The sequence below is a fragment of the Lissotriton vulgaris genome, unplaced genomic scaffold (genome assembly GCF_964263255.1).
Source record: "Lissotriton vulgaris unplaced genomic scaffold, aLisVul1.2 SCAFFOLD_269, whole genome shotgun sequence".
NCBI classification, from domain to species: domain Eukaryota; kingdom Metazoa; phylum Chordata; class Amphibia; order Caudata; family Salamandridae; genus Lissotriton; species Lissotriton vulgaris.
The window spans coordinates 277,716-297,007 of NW_028241749.1; the positions used below are offsets into that span (position 1 = coordinate 277,716).

The 19,292-nt window shown below is 47.9% G+C and overlaps 1 protein-coding gene across 6 annotated transcripts in view; it reads left to right on the forward strand.

Annotated features, from left to right (window-relative positions):
• LOC147669891 (arylsulfatase D-like) overlaps positions 1 to 19,292 on the forward strand; it is a 567,561-nt gene that overhangs the window by 254,385 nt on the left and 293,884 nt on the right. For all 6 annotated transcript variants that reach the window (XM_086948166.1, XM_086948168.1, XM_086948165.1 and 3 more), the window contains exon 4: positions 700 to 821. In XM_086948166.1, coding sequence (XP_086804292.1) covers positions 700 to 821 — 122 coding nt within the window. The remainder of the gene's footprint in view (positions 1 to 699; positions 822 to 19,292) is intronic.

Here is a 19,292-nt window from a genome sequence, read left to right on the forward strand (position 1 = left end):
GGTAACATTTCAAAAGCTGCTACTTGGTCAACTCCACACACTTTTACCAAACAGTTCTGTGTGGATGTCCTTGAGTGCCAACAGGCATGTTTAGGACAAGCAGTACCGAGAACGTTCTTCCAAGCACCTACAACACCCAGTGGCTAGCCACTGCATGAGGAGAAGTGCTTAACAGTCCATGTGCAGCATGTGTATCTACAGTCACACATGCTATGAATGGATTATGTTACTTACATTGTAATATCTGTTTGTCGCATGTAGTGTCGTAGATTCACATGTGCCCTCCCACCTCTTCGGAAGTCATTGGTTGGTCCAGATAATGTACACATATTGTAGATATTCTCCTTCATGATTCATGGCCATCGCTATGAACATTATCTAGCTCCGCTACACCAACATCTGATGTCTAAAAACAATCTGAAGATGGAGCTGAAGGCCATGCGCATTGGTCTTGAAGAGGAGGAGTCACTGCATCCCATGACTCGAAAGGCTTGGAGGCAAAACAAGTTATAAAAGTCTGAGCTTACCGCTAGATGGCAGGTGTGTTCAGAACATGTGAATCTACAGCACTGCATGTGATTTAATAGATGCTTACAAGATAAGTAACATTATCCTTATTTCTCCGGTGCCCTCTTTTACCAGGGTTTTAGGGTGATAGTGGCAATGGTTTTGAAACTTAATGTTTATTTTGCATTCCAGGACCCCTAACATTGACCGACTAGCAAAGGAAGGAGTGAAACTAACACATCATATAGCCGCTGCACCACTTTGCACCCCGAGCAGAGCAGCCTTTATAACTGGCCGATATCCACTGAGATCAGGTTTGAGACACTACATGGTTCCACTTGAGATGTTCACAAACAATCAAAGATCGACTGTGCATGGAGTGTGATTTAACGGGAATAGCTTGCCCTTTTCTATATTGTGATGTTCTGATAGAATGTTTACATTGAATCATGTCATTCCTGTCTCTATTTCATTGGTATATGGTTATTTTTTAAGCAACTATTGATAAAACTAGAGTGGTAAATGTATGATTTTTAAAACTGTAAGCATGTCCATAGAGCTCTTTTCCCATAGATACAACTTGTGCTTCTCTTCAAGTTATTACCCAGGAAATCAGAAAACAAGCATTGGCATAGCCAATAGGGCTCGCCTCTGGGACCTTATAAGTGTTTAGCCATGCAACAGTTGATGTTGTTGCACCAAGGATATTGTGCTGCATAACTTAATACTTATACGGCCCCTAAAGCGAGACCCATTGGCTATGACAATGCTTGTTTCCATTTGTTACTGTTTTCACCTCCTTCTCTTCTTCCGTCTTTTCTCCTTTTCTGTCATTCTCTAGATTTCTCCAGGTCCTGGTCTAAAGTCACGGTCCCCAAAAAGAGTTTGGATGGCCGTTTCAAACTAGAAACCAAAACCAGCCGTAAGAAATGTTCAAACCAGACCCATACTTGTAAAAGGCCTGAGATGGAGCATGGGCCTGAAAGACCTGCCTTTCTTGGGGATAAGAAAGTACAGGGAGTATAACTCTGTGTTATGGTGGTGCGGCGGGAGAGGCTCTATAGCTCCTTTCAGCAGCAGTGCATTCACCTGCTACTGGAGGAGAAGGTAGTGAACACTCCGGAGGGAGTATTTGGAGGGGGGTGTTTGGTGGTAGGCACTGAGCTGCAGGCAATAGCCGTGTTGCATGATGGACAGAACCCATTGGTCAGAAGTGATCTGTTGCCATTGGGTGAGGAACCGCCTGCATGCGTCCCCAGACAGGTGCTCTGTGATCGGAGGGGAAGGAAGAGGGGAGTAACCGCTTGGCGGGAGCAGCTCCCTTAGCCGCACAACCTCTAACCCTATCCGGTGAGTTATCACCCCTGCAGGCACCCCTAAAATAACCACAGGAGACGCTGCTGGTGTTGCCTCTGCTAGAAGGGGGAGGCCTTAGGAGATATGTTCTTGGTGCCACCCCAAAATTGCATGGCAATGGGGTCTAGAGGGCCCTCATCACCTTGGCAGTATCCACATTTTTCTTGGTTTTCTCAAGCATCTGATCAACTTGAAGCCCAAACAGGTGGTCCCCTTCAAAGGGCATGTTGATCAGATGCTGTTGAACTTCTGGCTTAAAGCCAGAGACACAGAGTCATGCTGGGGGATTAGGATGCTGTAGTCAATACCCCTGGCGGGGATGTCCGCTGCATCTAGGGAACACCTGATGGTGGTGTTGGAGATGGTCTGGGTCTCGGCCCCAAGCTCCTGAGACCTTTGCTTATATTGGTCCTGGAGATGTTGGATGAGTTTTCCCATTTCATCTCACTGAGCTCTGACAGTGGAACTGAGGATCATATGCAATACAAGTCATAGGAGGAGTCACAATACCTTGCGACTAAAAAGACTTCTACGACGAAAAACAAGTTGTACACGTCCGAGCTCAACACTAGATGGCAGCAGTATGCAGAGCATACGTATCTACAGCTACACATGCGATAAGCATACAGTTACAGCAGAGTATAGTATTTAGTTGGTGTCAAATTTTCTGGCTCACAATGAGTCACAACATGCACCATCTGTGTTTGTACACCCACTTAGGGCATGCTTTGCCTCTTTTTAAGCAGTTTTCTTTCTCTTTCACATCGTATATGGTTTTCTGATGGACTGCAAAGGGGTAAGTTTCATAAAGGCGCTAACTGCATCCATCTCAGAATTGTGATCTAGGAGCCAACTCTAATTTGGGACCAAATGGGGATTTATGCGTATCCTAGAATGAGAGCCAAAGAATGAACTGAAATATAGAAACAGGAATTCCACGAGAGCGAGCACTGACATACATGCAGTAACACAACAGTGTTTGATGTTTAAAGCTCTTTTGCAGTCATATGCAATGCAGGTCTCAAAATCACACCCTTTACGGTTTGGAAATAGGAAGAGGTGTGAAAAAGACATCTTTCTCCTAGTTGCCAATTGGAAAGGGCTGCATTAATGCTTTCTGAATGCAACTATTCACATTCCACTGATCAGTTACCAACTCCCAATTTGGGGTGGTAATTGTTTGAAAGGTATAAGCAGCTCCAGGGAGCCACTTCCCTCTTTGGGAATCGTGTGGGTGGCAGCAGCGCCCACTGGACCATTGCCTGCTATACCAATTCCTTCCCAAACGAGAATTGTATTTTTATATTTAAGTAGCACATTTGGCCCAGAGTCTTGCCCTTAAGTTATAAGATATTTTAGAACCACATAAAAAAAAGAATGGCAAAATGTACCCTAGAGGAGAACCACATGTTAATCCGGAGATTTATTTGGCTGTTCTGCGCGTTTAATTAAATTATTTTGTACCTAGGTCTTTTGAACCTCAAAATAGCTCGGTGTCATTGTATTTTTCACACTGCCAAAGGGAAATTCATTAAAAGTGTATCTTACAAGAGTCCTGGGCAGCAATAGCGGAAGTGCATCGACCTCTCTTTGAACTAAACTTCGCTCTGAACTAGCTCTCCAGAAAATTACCTTGTCTGTCAGCAATCTGAAGTGACGCCAATGCGTCAGCGTAAAGCGAAATTATCCCGCTGTCTGCCTGGTCGTGACCCCGCAAAATTAGTAGAATGGTCGGGCCCAGTCATCTGGGCTCCATGTTTACAGACAGTGACTGATGCTAATGGGCCGCAGGCCGTTGTAATGAAGTGATTAAGCGATAACTTCTGACTCTTAAAAGCACACGTTTGACATTAAATGTGCACAAAAGCTTCCATTAGGTATGAAGAAGGCAACAAACGCTCGGGTGTCAGGGACTACCAGGTTGGCGGCAACAGGGATACATTTTTGCGGAGATGAATTTAGTATGCCAGAAAATGTCTACAAAGAACAAACCCGCTGGGCCACAGCAATCACGTTCATTGTGGCACCCATCCTACGAAGACAGCCAACTGTTCTTTCTGTAAGTTAAGATGGGGAGCCAGTTAATTATTTCCACCCTACGAAGACAGCCAACCGTTCTTTCTGTACGTTAGAAGGGGGAGCCAGTTAATTATTTCAATATGCGTAGCTTGATGTGTGATATTTTCATACACAAGACATTACAAACGATTCACTAACAAAAATCGATGAGAGAAAAAAAGAATCTACATTTCGCTTCTTCACACTGTATTTATGCCAGTTCCAAGCACTGTCAATAACGGGGCAATACAATAAAGAGAAACATGTGCTTTTCCTATGACCTGTGCATATAAACACAAGTAAAAAGCAGATTTCTAAAAGAACAAGCATTTACCGCACGGCTGTAAGTAACGCTGTGCGGCTGCGAAATGAAATTACAAACGATTCATCGATGAGAGATAAAAAAGAATCTACATTTCGCTTCTTCACACTGTATTTATGCCAGTTCCAAGCACTACAGGGCGGTACACCAAATAGAAACATGTGCTTTTCCTATGACCTGTGCATATAAACACAAGTAAAAAGCAGATTTCTAAAAGATCAAGTATTGGCCGCGCGGCGGTAAAAGTGACCCAGCGCGGCCGCGAAATGAAATAAAACATTTTTTAAAACGCGAGTGGTGATGCGAGTTGTGCTCACGCACGCGCGCGACGAGAAAAAGTGCTGTGCACGTCGCACGCGCGCTTGTTCGCATAATAGCAAGCTGGTGGCCGGCCTGGGTAGCACTTTTAAAACCCCTATTAAATTCCTCGCAAGACAGCGCATGCGCTGACTCTAGTGAGACCTAAAAAGAGTGAGCAAAGACAGCGCTTGCTGGGCATCTACAGTGGAGGTTGTACTAATTTTGATTTTGCAATCATAAAGGAACCTTCCGACATGGTATCTCTCCTTCTCATCTGTAAGCAGGGCTTTCAAACAAGCAAGTAGGGTCACAGCTGAAAGCAGAGTGTGATACAGGCCACTGGATCCACTGTTCTATCTCTGCTTAGCAGCAACCCAGGCCATACGGCATCCTCACCATCCAGTAGCAAGCAAGGGCACATCAGAACACACAGTATTCCACTCTCCTATTGGAAGTTTATAAAAAAACGGACTTACTCATTTCTGGTGGATTCGTTTGGTCCAGCAGGATCTCTGGGTACAAAGTAGAACCGCTCTTTTCAGCTTCGTCATCCAAGGAGGTAGGAAATATCTTTATTATTCAAAAAGCCTACTGCAAAGATTATGGCCCCAGTTGGCCATTTAACAAGCAAAAGAGTAAACTGTTTTGGAAAAATTGCCAAGTCCCTGAAACATCAATCATAATGCTTCCCCGTCATGGCCTCTGTTTGCTACAGAGTATTCTCTCTGTCTATTGCTTCCAGTTTCTTTTCACCACTACAAAGTAAGGGTCACGTCGAGGCAATTGAACTAACTTACTGTTCTGCTCCCTATAAAATAAAATTGCCTTACAATTTCGGCAAAACCGATTCTGTTTGATCGTCCTCTGCTGGTGCCAGTGTTGCTTTCCCACCCAAGCTGGCTCATCAACATATGTATGGATGTTCAGACATTTGTGTATTCAGCTGCAGCTACTTAACCACTGAATTAAAGGCAACTGTACATCAACTCAATAAAAAAACATTTATAATTGGGGTCCTTCCAAACAAATACCAGATTAATTAAATGCATCATCAGTTACATAAACCTTTACATTTATTTGGTAGCAAAAGCTTCTCCTGTGTAGGAGACTGGAATGTAGTTACTGGTATATAGTATATGGCTAATAATGCAATCAAAAATCAAACCCAACTAAAATGTTCTTCGTTTTACCTTATCTCTTAATCTCAGAGCTTTATTTCTCCATCTGGGTTCTTTTGCAAACTTCAAAGCTGAATCCTCTCTGTAGGAAAGTTCAAGATGGCTTTTCTTCATGCTCGTTTAAAAAAATTAATTGGCAACAGTTTATTTGACTTTAGATCTCTGTATCTGGCTCTTCTTCTTCAGACACAGACCCAAGATATGCCCATTCACGTGAAGTGTATTTCCAGTTTGGAATTCTCTGTCTTGCTGGTCTTTTCATCTCATTGTTTTCTGAATCGATTTCTTGTTCTTCCTTTAAAGATTCCACCCTTTCATTTTTACAGTCCTGTGTCTTGCAAGTTCTTTTCACTACCTTGGGTGTTACGAACCTTAATACTTCACTTGTGACTGCTGCTGTGTCGTCTTCACTCGCTGATGAACTTGTGCTTGGATCAGCCCCCACTGACTGTGAACTGCTTTCTACATTTTGGTGTTTTTGTGAGACACATTTTCAACTAGACCCTTTCACTTGGCAGGTCAGAGACAATTCTTCTTGCTGCTCATACCATTTTAACAGCTCTTCACTCTGACTCTTGAATTGAAACTGGCTGCTCGTACCTTCACCAGGAAGCAGCTTTTGTCACTAGTAACCTCACCAGTTTCAACTTTTTCTTCACCCCCTCTGTGGATCCACACAGTAAACTTGACTCTGTGAATCAGTGGTTGTTCTCTCTTCTTCCTCATTCGCCGTCTTCACTCTTCCTCTGTGAGCGGCTTGGATCCACTGCGAGATCTAACGCTGCTGTGAAGTGTACCAGTTACAAGCACAACTTGGTAAGGATCTTCCCAACGTTCTTCAATACAGGTTTTGCTAGCATACTTTTCCCCCAGAATCCAGTCACTTCATTGCAGGGGATGACACTGACTTTCTTTTGACGGTGCTGTTGCCAGAAACAGTTTTCACCGCATCAGCCAGATCTTGGCAGTAATCTAAAACGATGTAATCATTTATTGATTCAAGTGTTGCTGAGGGACTGTAGGCAAATCTCATGGCTCTGCTTAATATTACTTAAGGGGGCGAGAGGCCAGAGTTTTTGTGTGGGGTACTTTTAATGATGCTCATTAGAACAAGAGAAAGAGCATCAGGCCATTTCAGATGAGTGGAAATACATACTGTACCCAGCTTGATTTGGTTATGGTATTTTATGTTATATCCATTTATAACGCGCTCAAATACTTGTGAGAGTCCCGGCGCGATGCCAAAGTGGTGCTGAAAGAGGCTATCATGCAAAGAGATGTTAAGTATCCTTTTCAACACAGCTGGATCCTGGATAGCCAACAAGGCAAGAGGGAGGGGGTTCCAGGCCGCACTAGCCTTCACCGCAAAAGAACTTCCCCCAAGCCTCTGAAGCTTAAACCGCGGCTCCCGGACAAAGCGAAGGGACATGGATCGAAGAGCTCGTGAAGGAACATAGAAAGAAAAACGCCTCTGAAGATAAAGGGGGCAACACCCATGAAGAGCACGATGGGCCAGAACCAGAGATTTAAACTTGACCCTATCCACCACGGGGAGCCAATGAAGAGAGCGCAGTTGGTGAACCACACTAGTCCTTGACGAAATGCCCAATAGCAGTCTGGCCGCCGTATTCTGAACCATTTAAAGCCTTTTGAGCTGGTAGCCAGGGGCACCAACGAAAAGTGCATTGGCATAATCTAAACGAGACAGAATCAAAATGCACGTAACAGTTTCTTTAGATGCCTGTGGGAAAAAATTCATGAGAGTCTTGAGAAGGCCGAAGCAACAGCCGGCCAGTTTCTTAATGAGTGTTGAGAAGGAATGACTTCCATTGAACCAAACGCCCAGTTTTTTGCGGGCTGACCTGTAAGAGGGGCAGTGGAGAATCAGTCGGCCACAGTTGCTCTCTAAAGTCAGAGGGGAACTTGCCAAAAAGCAAGATTTCCGACTTCTGTTCATTGCACTTAAGCTGTGCATCCGCCAACCATTTAAAAATGGAGGCAAGGCAGTATTGTGCAGCTGAAACAGAGTCTTTAGTTTTATCCCAGGTAAATAACAACTGTGTATTGTCAGCATGGGCCATCACCTCAGCCCCAAGCTCCTCTGCCAGATAGATCAATGGCATAACATAAATGGTAAAGAGGAGAGGGCTAAGGGGGGAACCCTGCAGGACTCCAGTAGTGACCAATTGAGGGGAGGAGGAGAAAGGAGGGAGCCATATCTGATCAACACGACCCTCCAGAAAATGTAAATGTAAATGTAAATGTATTTGAGCTTGTAAAGCGCACTGCTACCGGTCCATAGGTCTCCTGGCGCTGTATTACTCTGGGGAACCCGTCCTGGCTTTCCCTGTGGGATGGTCCCTGCTGGGAGTCCCCAAGGTGGAGCCAGGCATCCCCGGAATTGATGGGGCCATTGTGGAGATTAGGCAAGCTAATGCCCAGAGTTGCCGAGTGGAACCCCTGATTAGAGTAAGCACCGAAGCGAGAATTATCGAGTCCACTGACACAGGTCCACAACCCTGCCGCATCGGGAATTGAACCCTGGTCCTGGGCCGACTTCGGCTCTCGGGTCTGCCGCCTCTAACCAGTGAGCCGCACCACTCCACTAAGAAAAGATTTAAGCCAGCCCCAAACAGCTCCCGACACACCAATCGCTGCTAGTCGGGCCAAGAGAAGAGCATGAGGTACCGATCGAATGCCGCTGAGAGATCCAGCCAAATGAATGCCGCTCTCCCGCCGGCATCGAGACACTCCTGAATGGCCTCAGACACCTCAACTGAAACAGTCTCAGTGCTGTGAGAGGCTCGAAACCCTGATTGAGCTGGGTGAAGAAGTGCCTTACTCTCCACATACTCTGTAAGCTGTTTATTGACCATCTTCTCACATACCTTGGCCATAGCCGAAGGAGGGAGATAGACCGATAATTCCCTGGATTATGGGGATCCAAAGAAGGTTTTTTAAGGAGCGGCAGGATCTTAGCTTGCTTCCACAACAGAGGAACGGCTGCCGTCTGAAGAGACAGATTTATGATAAAGTTCACTTCTATATTTACACTCTTAGCCCCCTCTGCCAGAAGCCTGGCCGAGCAGGAGTCAACCGCTCTAAATGCTGACAGAGAGCAGGTAGAGGCAGCAGGTTGCCCTGCCAAGAACCCCTCCCAACTGCCATTGTCAATAGGAAATGTAGCCTGGATGGCCTGAATTTTATCTCTAAAACAGCAGGAGAGCGTGTTACACCAGCCCAGGCAAGAAGGAATCACACTTGATTGGGCCAGCGGAGATGTGAAGCTCTGCACTATAGCGAAAATTTCTTTAGAGTTATTCCTAGCAGAGTCAATATGGGCTCCACATTATTGCCCTTTAGCCAAGGCAATAGCATCATAATAAACCTTTTGCATTGCTTTTGATGGTATTAATCATCTTCTCCACTATGCCGGATGATTGAGGAGGATAACTGTTAGATCTGGGGGTCTCTAGTTGGCAGAGGTAAGTACCTTTGTCCAAATAGGGACCCTTACTTGCAGTCAGGGTAAGGAAGATACACACTGTTGATAACCTCTGCTCACCCCCTTTGTAGTTTTGCAGGAGCAGATAGGTTTATCCCCAAGGCAATGTGTAAATTATTTGTACCAACCTTCACAGTAATATAGTGAAACACCACAAATGGACGTTACACAAGTTGTTAATAAAAATATAAATCACTTTATATAGATTAGGCAGATGAAAACGACATTAAAAAATTCACATACACTATTAATCTCTTAAAAATGTTCGCTTGTGAAAGAGTTCACTTAGTAATGTTCTCTTTGTCGATATGCTCCTTATAAAGCGTATTTCTCTCTGTGAGCTCTTCTTTCTAGTTTGTGGAAATTCACAAAAGGCAAGTAAGATGCTCCAAAATAATGACGCTCCTGGCGTAGGGAGTATCACTGTGAAAATGGTGTCCTTAGCGATATAACACCCCTGTTGTAGCAGGGACTGTGCTTGTTTGCTTGCTCAATTTCACTGTGAGAAATCACCCTTTGCACAAGCGCGGGCGTGCCAGTCATAAAAAGGACACTGCTTTTAAATATCTCTCTCGCCATCTTTCAAATTACCAGAAGGACGCTGTCCTTAATATTACCCCCGCTGTATGGACAATCACCAGAGCAACATTTGTCCTGAATATTGCCCCCGCTGTACTCTCAGCCAATGCTGCGCGCTAACTCAGTCCTTCTCAGCCCCCCGCTGGCTCTTCACCCTCTCTCGGCCTCTCACAGACAAAGCGCGGCTGGGAGCCTTTACCTGGGGAGTTCAGGGGGGTGACATTTCCTTCATTACTGGCCTCTGCCGAGACTAGAACCCTTCTTCTCCGGTACGGCCTTGGCGAAGACGGCCTCGTGCGGCGCGGTGTCAGTGGAGCCGAGACTTCCTTCCTATGCTCTGCGTCACGAAGACGAGGTGGTGGGAGTCCCGGTTGCCAGACAACCCTCCGGCTTTGTTCGGGCTGCAAAGCGGCTTTCTCAGATTACGGACCTGGCCTTGGGCAGGCCGCGGCGGTGATTTACCAAGTGCCACACAATAATCTTGGAGATCGTGGCCGGTGGTGACACAATACCGGCCCTCAGTACTGCACTTTTGATCATGGGCCGGCTGCAGTGATTTTGGCCTCTTTTTAGGTCTTGACTATTATATCCCGCAGAGATTATTAGGCGAGTGTATAGTAGTTGAAACAAACTCTTTGACCAAGTGGATTCCAAGCGGATTACGTGCAGTTCATGTGATCCAGTCGTGTGAGACGCGCATCCAGGTCAAGCCCATCAGCCTCGCAGCACCAGACTTCAATGGAATGCCTCCCAAGCTGCTCCCCCACCCGTGACGCTTCACCAGCGCGCGCTTGACCTCACTCACACCTCATATGCGCGTTCCCTCCCACTCGCTCGCTCCCCCGCCTCCATCTAAGCGCCCACCCCCATCCGACTTGTATTACAATGAGTTTCGCTCTGGGCAAGCTGCGGCAGTCAGCGGATTCTGACAGGATCCCCTCTCTCTTGTTCCCCAGCACATACATGCAATATTTCTGCTGCTCCCAGGCGGGATTTATAGAATAGCCTGTGGCTAGGTGCTACCAGAATACTTTAGGAAGTGACAAAACCTGCTCCATCGCCCCCCATCCCCATTCGCCTCGCACACCACCATGCCCCTTACCTCCCACTCGCTCGCTCCTCCGCCCCCCACCTCCCGCTCCCCCCTGTCTGTGCCTTGCATCATCTCATCAGGCCCCATTCATTGCAGTCAACACGTGATAACATAACATAGACATCTATGACTCATGGGATGTACTTCTCCCTTAACTTAGCTGTGATTTCCAATACTTGACGGCGGGCAGCGATGAAAGGGTAGTGATACGTTTCAGGGTGTAAAGTTCTTTGTCACATATCAAATGGTGCATCTTATTTGCTAATTTGTAGCACCCGGGCTGAATATTTCGCTCTGGAGTTTCGCAATAGTGGGAATCCTGTTAAAACCATCTTTAAGGCCCTTAAAGACCTTGTGGCAAGGAAGCCGGCCGGTAACTCCATCAGCTCCAATACTCATTGTGAAGCGCTGGCGGCTTTCTTCCTGGAGAAGGCCCAGACCATATATAGGGGCCTTCCCCTCCTCCACTGCACAAACCAGTATGGGGCCTCCCATCCGGTTGGATCAGGTGGTGCTAGACTCTCTCCCCTCTCTCTCTTTGGAGTCTTACACGGCCTTGGCTCTCCGAGTTAAGTCGGGGTCGCCGGACGACCCGCTCAAGCCACCTATGTTCAGAGACCAGGTTTTTGCTCGCCCGGTTTGCGACTTAATCAACACGTCGCTATCATCAGGCCAGGTGCCTTTGAAATGGAAGCATGCGGTAGTAATGCCCATTTTGAAAAAACCATCTCTGGACCCTACAAAATCGGAGAACTACCGCCCGATTTCGCTTCTCCCGTGGCCAGCCAAACTCGCGGAGGCGCATGTCAACACCGCCCTCACTGGTCATCTGTCGCGTGCCAACATTCTGGACGACACCCAGAATGGTTTTCGGGCTGGCCACAGTACGGAGACAGCACTGTTATCTATGGTCGAGCACCTTCGGGTAGTTCTGGATGCAGGTCAAACAGCGGCGCTTGTTTTGTTAGACCTAAGCGCCGCCTTTGACACGGTCTCCCATGACATTCTCCTGCAACGTCTTGAGGAGATAGGGGTGATCGGCACTGCACACCAGTGGTTCCGTTCGTTTCTCAGGGATCGTTCCTTTTGTGTGGCGTCCCCGCCCTACCAGTCCAAATGTCATCCTCTGTCTCTTGGGGTCCCACAGGGTTCCTCACTGAGCCCCACGTTGTTTAACATCTACGTGAGGCCGCTGGCTGAGGTTGTGAAGCTCTGTGGTATGACCATGGTGTCGTACGCAGATGACACCCAGCTAGCGGTCACGATCAGCGGGGACTCTGGGGTGGATGCCCTAAGATTCAGAGAAGGACTCAGGGCGGTGGCTGGTTGGATGACGTCCAACTGTCTCCAACTAAACGCCAAAAAAAAGGAGGTGATGATCTTCGGGAAGCGGACGGACCTATGGGGAGATACTTGGTGGCCCTCTGAGCTGGGGCCGACCCCCACTCCGGTTGCGGAGATCAAAAACCTTGGTGTTTGGCTGGACCCTTCCCTCAACTTTGTTGGCCACACCAAAAGGACGGCGGCTTGCTGCTTCGGCATCCTGCGCAATCTGCGCCCTGCCCTTAAATACTTCGATGCCGCAACTCGTCAATTGGTGGTGCAAGCAACGGTTTTGGCGCGGTTGGACTATGCCAGCTCCCTTTTTATAGGATTAAACCAGGCTGAGTTAACCCGTCTTCAAAGAGTGCAGAACGCTGCGGCCAGAGCGATCGTAGGTCTTCCTAGGTTTTGCTCGGCCGGTCCATCTTTGCGAGCCTTGCATTGGTTACCCGTTAGGCAGCGGATCCACTTTAAAGTTCTGTGCCTTTCCTTCAAAATTCTGAAAGGCCTATCACCTCCCTTACTGCACCAACTCTTGCGCCCTTACATCCCGGGCCGCACTCTGCGCTCGCTAGACCAAGAATTAGCGGTAGCCCCTCGGTTCAAACTCAGTCGGGTGGAGGGTCGCTCTTTTAAGGTGCGGGCAGCCGCACTCTGGAACGCTCTCCCTTTGAAACTCCGGACCTTTGGTGACCTGCTCTCCTTCCGCAAGGCCGCTAAAACTCATTTATTTTCTGAGCTTTGTGAAATCCTTCACTCCCCATTTTCTTAATAATTATTTCTGTTCCCCAGTTGTGTTGTGTTCGCCACCTTGTCAGTGCGCCGGGACGCTCCTTCGCTGGAGCAGCCGTGCGCAATACAAATAGCACTAACAATAACAATTTAGCCTGGTAAGTTAATGTGAGGATTCTTTAGTTCATAGCCACAGATAACTGAACTATTTTTACATTCTAACTGGGTCAGTTTAATCAAAGCTGCTCAACAACACGGACACGTTTATTTCAGTACCATGAAATTACTTAATAGTAATTATTCACACAGACAACCGATCAACATTTTGAAAATTACTTGCACCAGAACCAATATGAACTATTTCTTAAATATCCGTACATAAATAATTGACACTCCACTGACTTTGAAAGTCTTCGGTATTATACATTGAAACCACATAAATTGTATGATATTCATATTTGCAAGGAATATTTTGGCTTCCCAAAATGCAAAAATACATTAGTCGCCCAACGGCTGCTTTGCAAGGATGCCAAATACTAGAATCACCTGGTCATCAACAAAAGTTAAGACCGCGATTATCCTTATTAGGGGCTTGCTTGTAAACGTACATATAATTGTTTAAATGTTATGTTACAGACGTTATGAGCCTCCCAAGCTGCTCCCCCACCCCCGCCATCCCACAAAGCAAGCCAAGAACATCAAAGCGACCGGACGCTTTGAGTCCATTTGCCACCATCCACTTCACGCGCTCCACAGGTCACAAACAGGACCATCTGCTCGTGAATCGGGATGCTGGCATGGTTGCCCAGCCCCCATCCCAGCGCTGCCTTTCCTCTGCCGGCTTGTTTTACAGTGGCATTTTGTATGCTATGATATGTAGGTCCACAGTTTATAACGTGAAAATAGAACTTCAAATGCCAATATTCTGTGTTTGTTTGACTGTAAAGTTGAGGCTGCACCATTCGTTGCAGTAACATAGACATTTAGGACTCATGGCTCGCTCGCTCCCCTGCTCCTCCACCCACCATCCCCATCCGCCTTGCCCACCACCATGCTCCTTCCCTCCCACTCGCTCGCTCCCCCGCCTCCCACTCCCCCCAGTCTGTGCCTCGCATCATCGCATCAGGCCCCATTCATTGCAGTCAAGACATGAAAACATAACATAGACATCTATGACTCATGGGATGTACTTCTCCGTTAACTTAGCTGTGATTTCCAATACTTGACAGGGGGAAGCGATGAAAGTGTAGTGATACGTTTCAGGGTGTAGAGTTCTTTGTCACATATCAAATGGTGCATCTTATTTGCTAATTTAGCCTGGTAAGTTAATGTGAGGCTTCTTTAGTTCGTAGCCACAGATAACTGAACTATTTTTACATTCCAACTGGGTCAGATGTCTTTGGCCCGGAGCATCACTGTCTGTACCAGACATAGGTGCACATAACTATCCCCGATACGTGTTCCATTTCCCCTATATTTTAGTCCATTTGTTCGGACAACTCTTACTCTTATAGATTACCACGCCACAGAATCACTCAACACCACTGAATGCCACAGCACCCCTCAATGCCACAACACTACTCAATGCCACAGCACCATTCAATGCCACATCACATTCAACACCACAGCACCACTCAGCGCACAGCATCCCTCAACGCCACAGCATCACTCAACACAACAGCATCACTCAATGCCACAGCATCACTCAACGCAACAGCATTACTCAGCACCACTGAATGCTCAGCACCACTGAATGCCACAGCACCACTCAATGCCACAGAACCACTCAGCACCACTCAACACCACCGCACCACTCAGCACACAGCATTCCTCAATATACAGCATCACTCAACGCCACAGCATCACGCAATGCCACAGCATCACTCAGCACCACAGAATCACTCAGCACCACTGAATGCCACAGCACCCCTCAATGCCACAGCACCACTCAACGCCACAGCACCACTCAATGCCACAGCATCCCTCAATGCCACAGCATCCCTCAACGCCACAGCATCCTCAACACAACAGCATCCCTCAAAGCCACAGCATTACTCAATGCCACAGCATCACTCAATGCCACAGCATCACTCAATGTCACAGCACCACTCAACACCACAACATCACTCAGCACCACTCAACGCCACAGAACCACTCAATGCCACAGCACCACTCAATGCCACAGCATCACTCAACGCCACAGCATCACTCAACGCCACAGCATCACTCAGCACCACAGAATCACTCAACGCCACTGAATGCCACAGCACCCCTCAATGCCACAGCACCACTCAATGCCACAGCACCACTCAATGCCACAGCACCACTCAATGCCACAACACCACTCAACGCCACAGCACCACTCAGTGCACAGCATCACTCAATGCCACAGCACCACTCCACGCCACAGTACCACTCCACGCCACAGTACCACTCCACGCCACAGCACCACTCCACGCCACATCATCACTCCACACCACCGCATCACTCAGCGCCACAGCATCACTCAGCACCACTGAACGCCACAGCATCACTCAGCACCACTGAATGCCACAGCATTACACAGCACCACCGAACGCCACAGCATCACTCTGTGCAACCATTCAACAACTGGTTCTAATATGTTCTCTCAATGTTTCAAGCTTTATTACAAATGTCACAAAAAAATGTTAATATTTCACTTCTGTTCTTGGATTCTCATCACAATAAAATACACTGAACATAATCTTCTGAAAAGTTATTTACAAAAGTTTAAGCTATTGCCATTATAAATTACAATAACTTTTATTTAAGTATTAATTATTTTAAAAAATAAAAGCCATTGTTATTTTAAATATTAATACATCTAAGTCATGTAAATACAACACATATTGCATTACAAATGCTATAGGTGTCATGTTTGCGAAAGTTAAAACTATTGGCATTGTAAATGACAAAGCTATTAATTTCGCTATTTTCAAAACCAACACATGAATAAAAAATGTGTCATTTACAATACCAATAGCTCAAACTTTCCTAATGCAAGACCTATTGCATTGCAAATGCTTGTTAGGTTTGAGACAGTCCCTCTGAAGATTCGCACCTCACACAGAGCCCCCGCTGTGTGCCAATAGGCACACCGAGTCCAGAGCACACGGGCAGGTAGGGCAAAGTTCAGGAGGCCACAGTCAATGCGCAGAGACACACACTCAGCTTTAATAAAAATGGTTTCTTCTGTAAACCTTTGTGTCCCTGAGTTTACAACAGGAAGCCAGCTCTTCCCAGGCCCTCGGAGATAGCAGGGGCATCCGCAGAAATTTTTCCAGGTGGGGGGCAACATTTTGACTTCATCACAATCTTCCGACATGATTGAGCACAATTATTAAATAAATAAATACAAAATCTAATAAGCCAAAGAGCTTACATATACAAAGAAACCCATGGGTGGGGAGGGGAGAAAAATTGTGTGAGGCTCCACAGCAGATGACCTGGCAACTACAATGAATCAGAGAAAAAAAAAAAACGAGCACTGGCATAGCCAATAGGTCTCGCATTTGGGACCTTAAGTGTTTAGCCATGCAACACTTGATGTTGTTGCACCAAAGTTATTGTACTGGGCAACTAAAAAATTATAAGGTCCCAAAGGGGAGACCTATTGGCTATGTCAATGCTGTTTTTTATTTAAAGGACAAGCAGTGCTATAGGGCTCCCGCTGCCACTTAGTCCACCACATCCCACGTAGATGTGCAGCCATCTTTGAATGGTTTTAAAGCCAATTCAAAAGCTGTCACCAGTGTATGTGAATCCCTATCTTAAATGTGAGACTGTTCTCCCGCTTCCTAATTCTATTAAATACAAATTTTGTAAAATGAACATCCCTTTCTGAGCTGCATGGCTCATCCTACCCACGTTTCATGCGCAGATTTGAAATACTGATGGTTTGGGCTTCCCGGAATTCAACTGGTTGAGAGGTGGAGAGGTGTAGAGAGGTGGAGAGGTGTAGAGAGGGAGAGAGAGGTAAAGAGAGAGAGGTAGAGAGAGGTAGAGAGAGAGAGAGAGGTAGAGGTAGGTAGAGAGGGGTAGAGGTAGGTAGAGAGAGGTAGAGGTAGGTAGAGAGAGGTAGAGGTAGAGAGAGAGGTAGAGAGAGAGGTAGAGGTAGAGGTAGAGGGAGGTATAGAGGTAGAGAGAGGTAGAGAGGTAGAGATAGGTAGAGAGGTAGAGAGAGGTAGAGAGAGGTAGAGCGGTAGAGAGAGGTAGAGAGAGAGGTAGGTAGAGAGGTAGGTCGAGAGAGAGGTAGAGAGAGAGGTAGAGAGAGGGAGGTAGAGAGAGGGAGGTAGAGAGAGGGAGGTAGAGAAAGAGCCTCCTCCTTCCTGCCTCCGAACCAACACCGCACCCGCCAAGCCGAGCACCAGCAACAACCACCTCAAGTGCATCCTGCTCAACACCCGCTCCATCCACAGGCACGCCGTGGAACTCTGGAACCTCCTCGACACAACCTCACCAGACATCGCCTTCCTCACGGAAACCTGGATGAACGCCTCCTCAGCCCCCGACATCGCCATAGCCATCCCGGACGGCTACAAGATCACCCTGAGGGACCGCATCAACCAAACCGGAGGAAGCATCGCCATCGTCCACAGAAACACCATCCGCATCACGACCAACTCTCACGACACCCACACCGCTGCCGAACACCTTCACTTCCAGATCCACACGACCCCAAGACCACCCTCAGAGGCACTCTCATCTACAGACCCCCGGGACCACGAACACAATTCAGCGAAGCCATCGCAGGCTTTGTCAGCCTGCACGCCCTTCACCTCCTCTGACTACATCCTCCTAGGGGACCTCAACTTCCACCTGGAGAACAACAAGGACTGCAACACCGCTGCCCTGCTGGACAACCTCGCCAACCTCGGACTCAAGCAACTGGTGAACAACCCCACCCACTACGCCGGCCACACGCTTGACCCCATCTTCCCCTCCAGCAAGCACATCTCCTTCAGCCACTCCACCGGACAGACCACAGCTGCGTCCACTTCAACTTCAGGAGAACCACGACCCACCACCACCCACAATAGGCTCCCCGCAGAAGCTGATCCAAGATCACCGCCGACCAGCTCACCACCGCCCTCAGCCAGAACCCACCCACCAACACAACGGACCCCGATGAAGCAACCCGCAACCTCACACAGTAGCTCACCGACTGCGCCGACGAACTCGCACCACTGAAGAACCCTCCCAGCAGACCCGGCAGCAGGAAAGCCTCGTGGTTTACCACCGACCTCAAAAACTCCAAGAAAACCTGCCGCACCCTCGAGAAAGCCTGGCGCCATGACCAGACAACAGAAAACCTGACAGCCCTCAAGAACGCCACCCGCAAACACCATCAGCTGATCCGCACCACCAAGAAGACAGCGTTCACAGAAAGCCTGGACAACAACACCCACAACAGCAAGGAGCTCTTCAGCATCGTCAAAGAGCTCTCAAATCCCAGCGCCTGCAACACCAACATCACTCCCTCGGAAGACCTCTGCGACTCTCTCACCTTGTTCTTCCACCGCAAGATCGCCGACATTCACAACAGCTTTGGCGCACAAACTCCGCACCCAACCTCCGAACCAGCGCCCCCAACCGCTACCCTCTGCACCTGGACCCCTGTCAGCACCAAAGACACCACCCACATGATGAACACCATCCACTCTGGCTCCCCCACCGACCCCTGCCCACACAACATCTTCAACCAAGCCGACTCCATCATGGCACCCCAACTCTGGAACATCGTCAACAGCTCCTTCACAACTGTCACCTTCCCGGAGAGCTGGAAACATGCCGAGCTGAGCGCCCTCCTCAAGAAACCCACCGCGGACCCCACGGACCTGAAGAACTTCCGCCCCATCTAGTTTCTCCCCTTTCCAGCCAAAGTCATCGAAAAGACCGTCAACAGACAACTCTCCGCCTTCCTCGAGACCAACGGATCCATCGACCCCTCACAGTCCGGCTTCTGAGCAAACCACAGCACCGAGACCGCCCTCATCGAAGCCACTGACGATATCAGGTCCCTGCTCGACAACGGGGAATCGGCTGCCCTCCTCCTCCTGGACCTCTACGCAGCCTTCGATACCGTCTACCACCACACCCTGATACACCGCCTCAGCAACATCAGAATCCAAGAAGCGGCCCTGGAGTGGATCATCTCGTTCCACGCCGGAAGAACCCAGAGAGTCCGCCTTCCCCCGTTCCGTTCCGCGGCCACCGAAGTCATCTGCGGTGTTCGGCAAGGATCCTCACTCAGCCCCACCCTCTTCAACGTCTACATGAGCCCTCTCGCAGCCATCGCACGCCAACACAACCTCAACA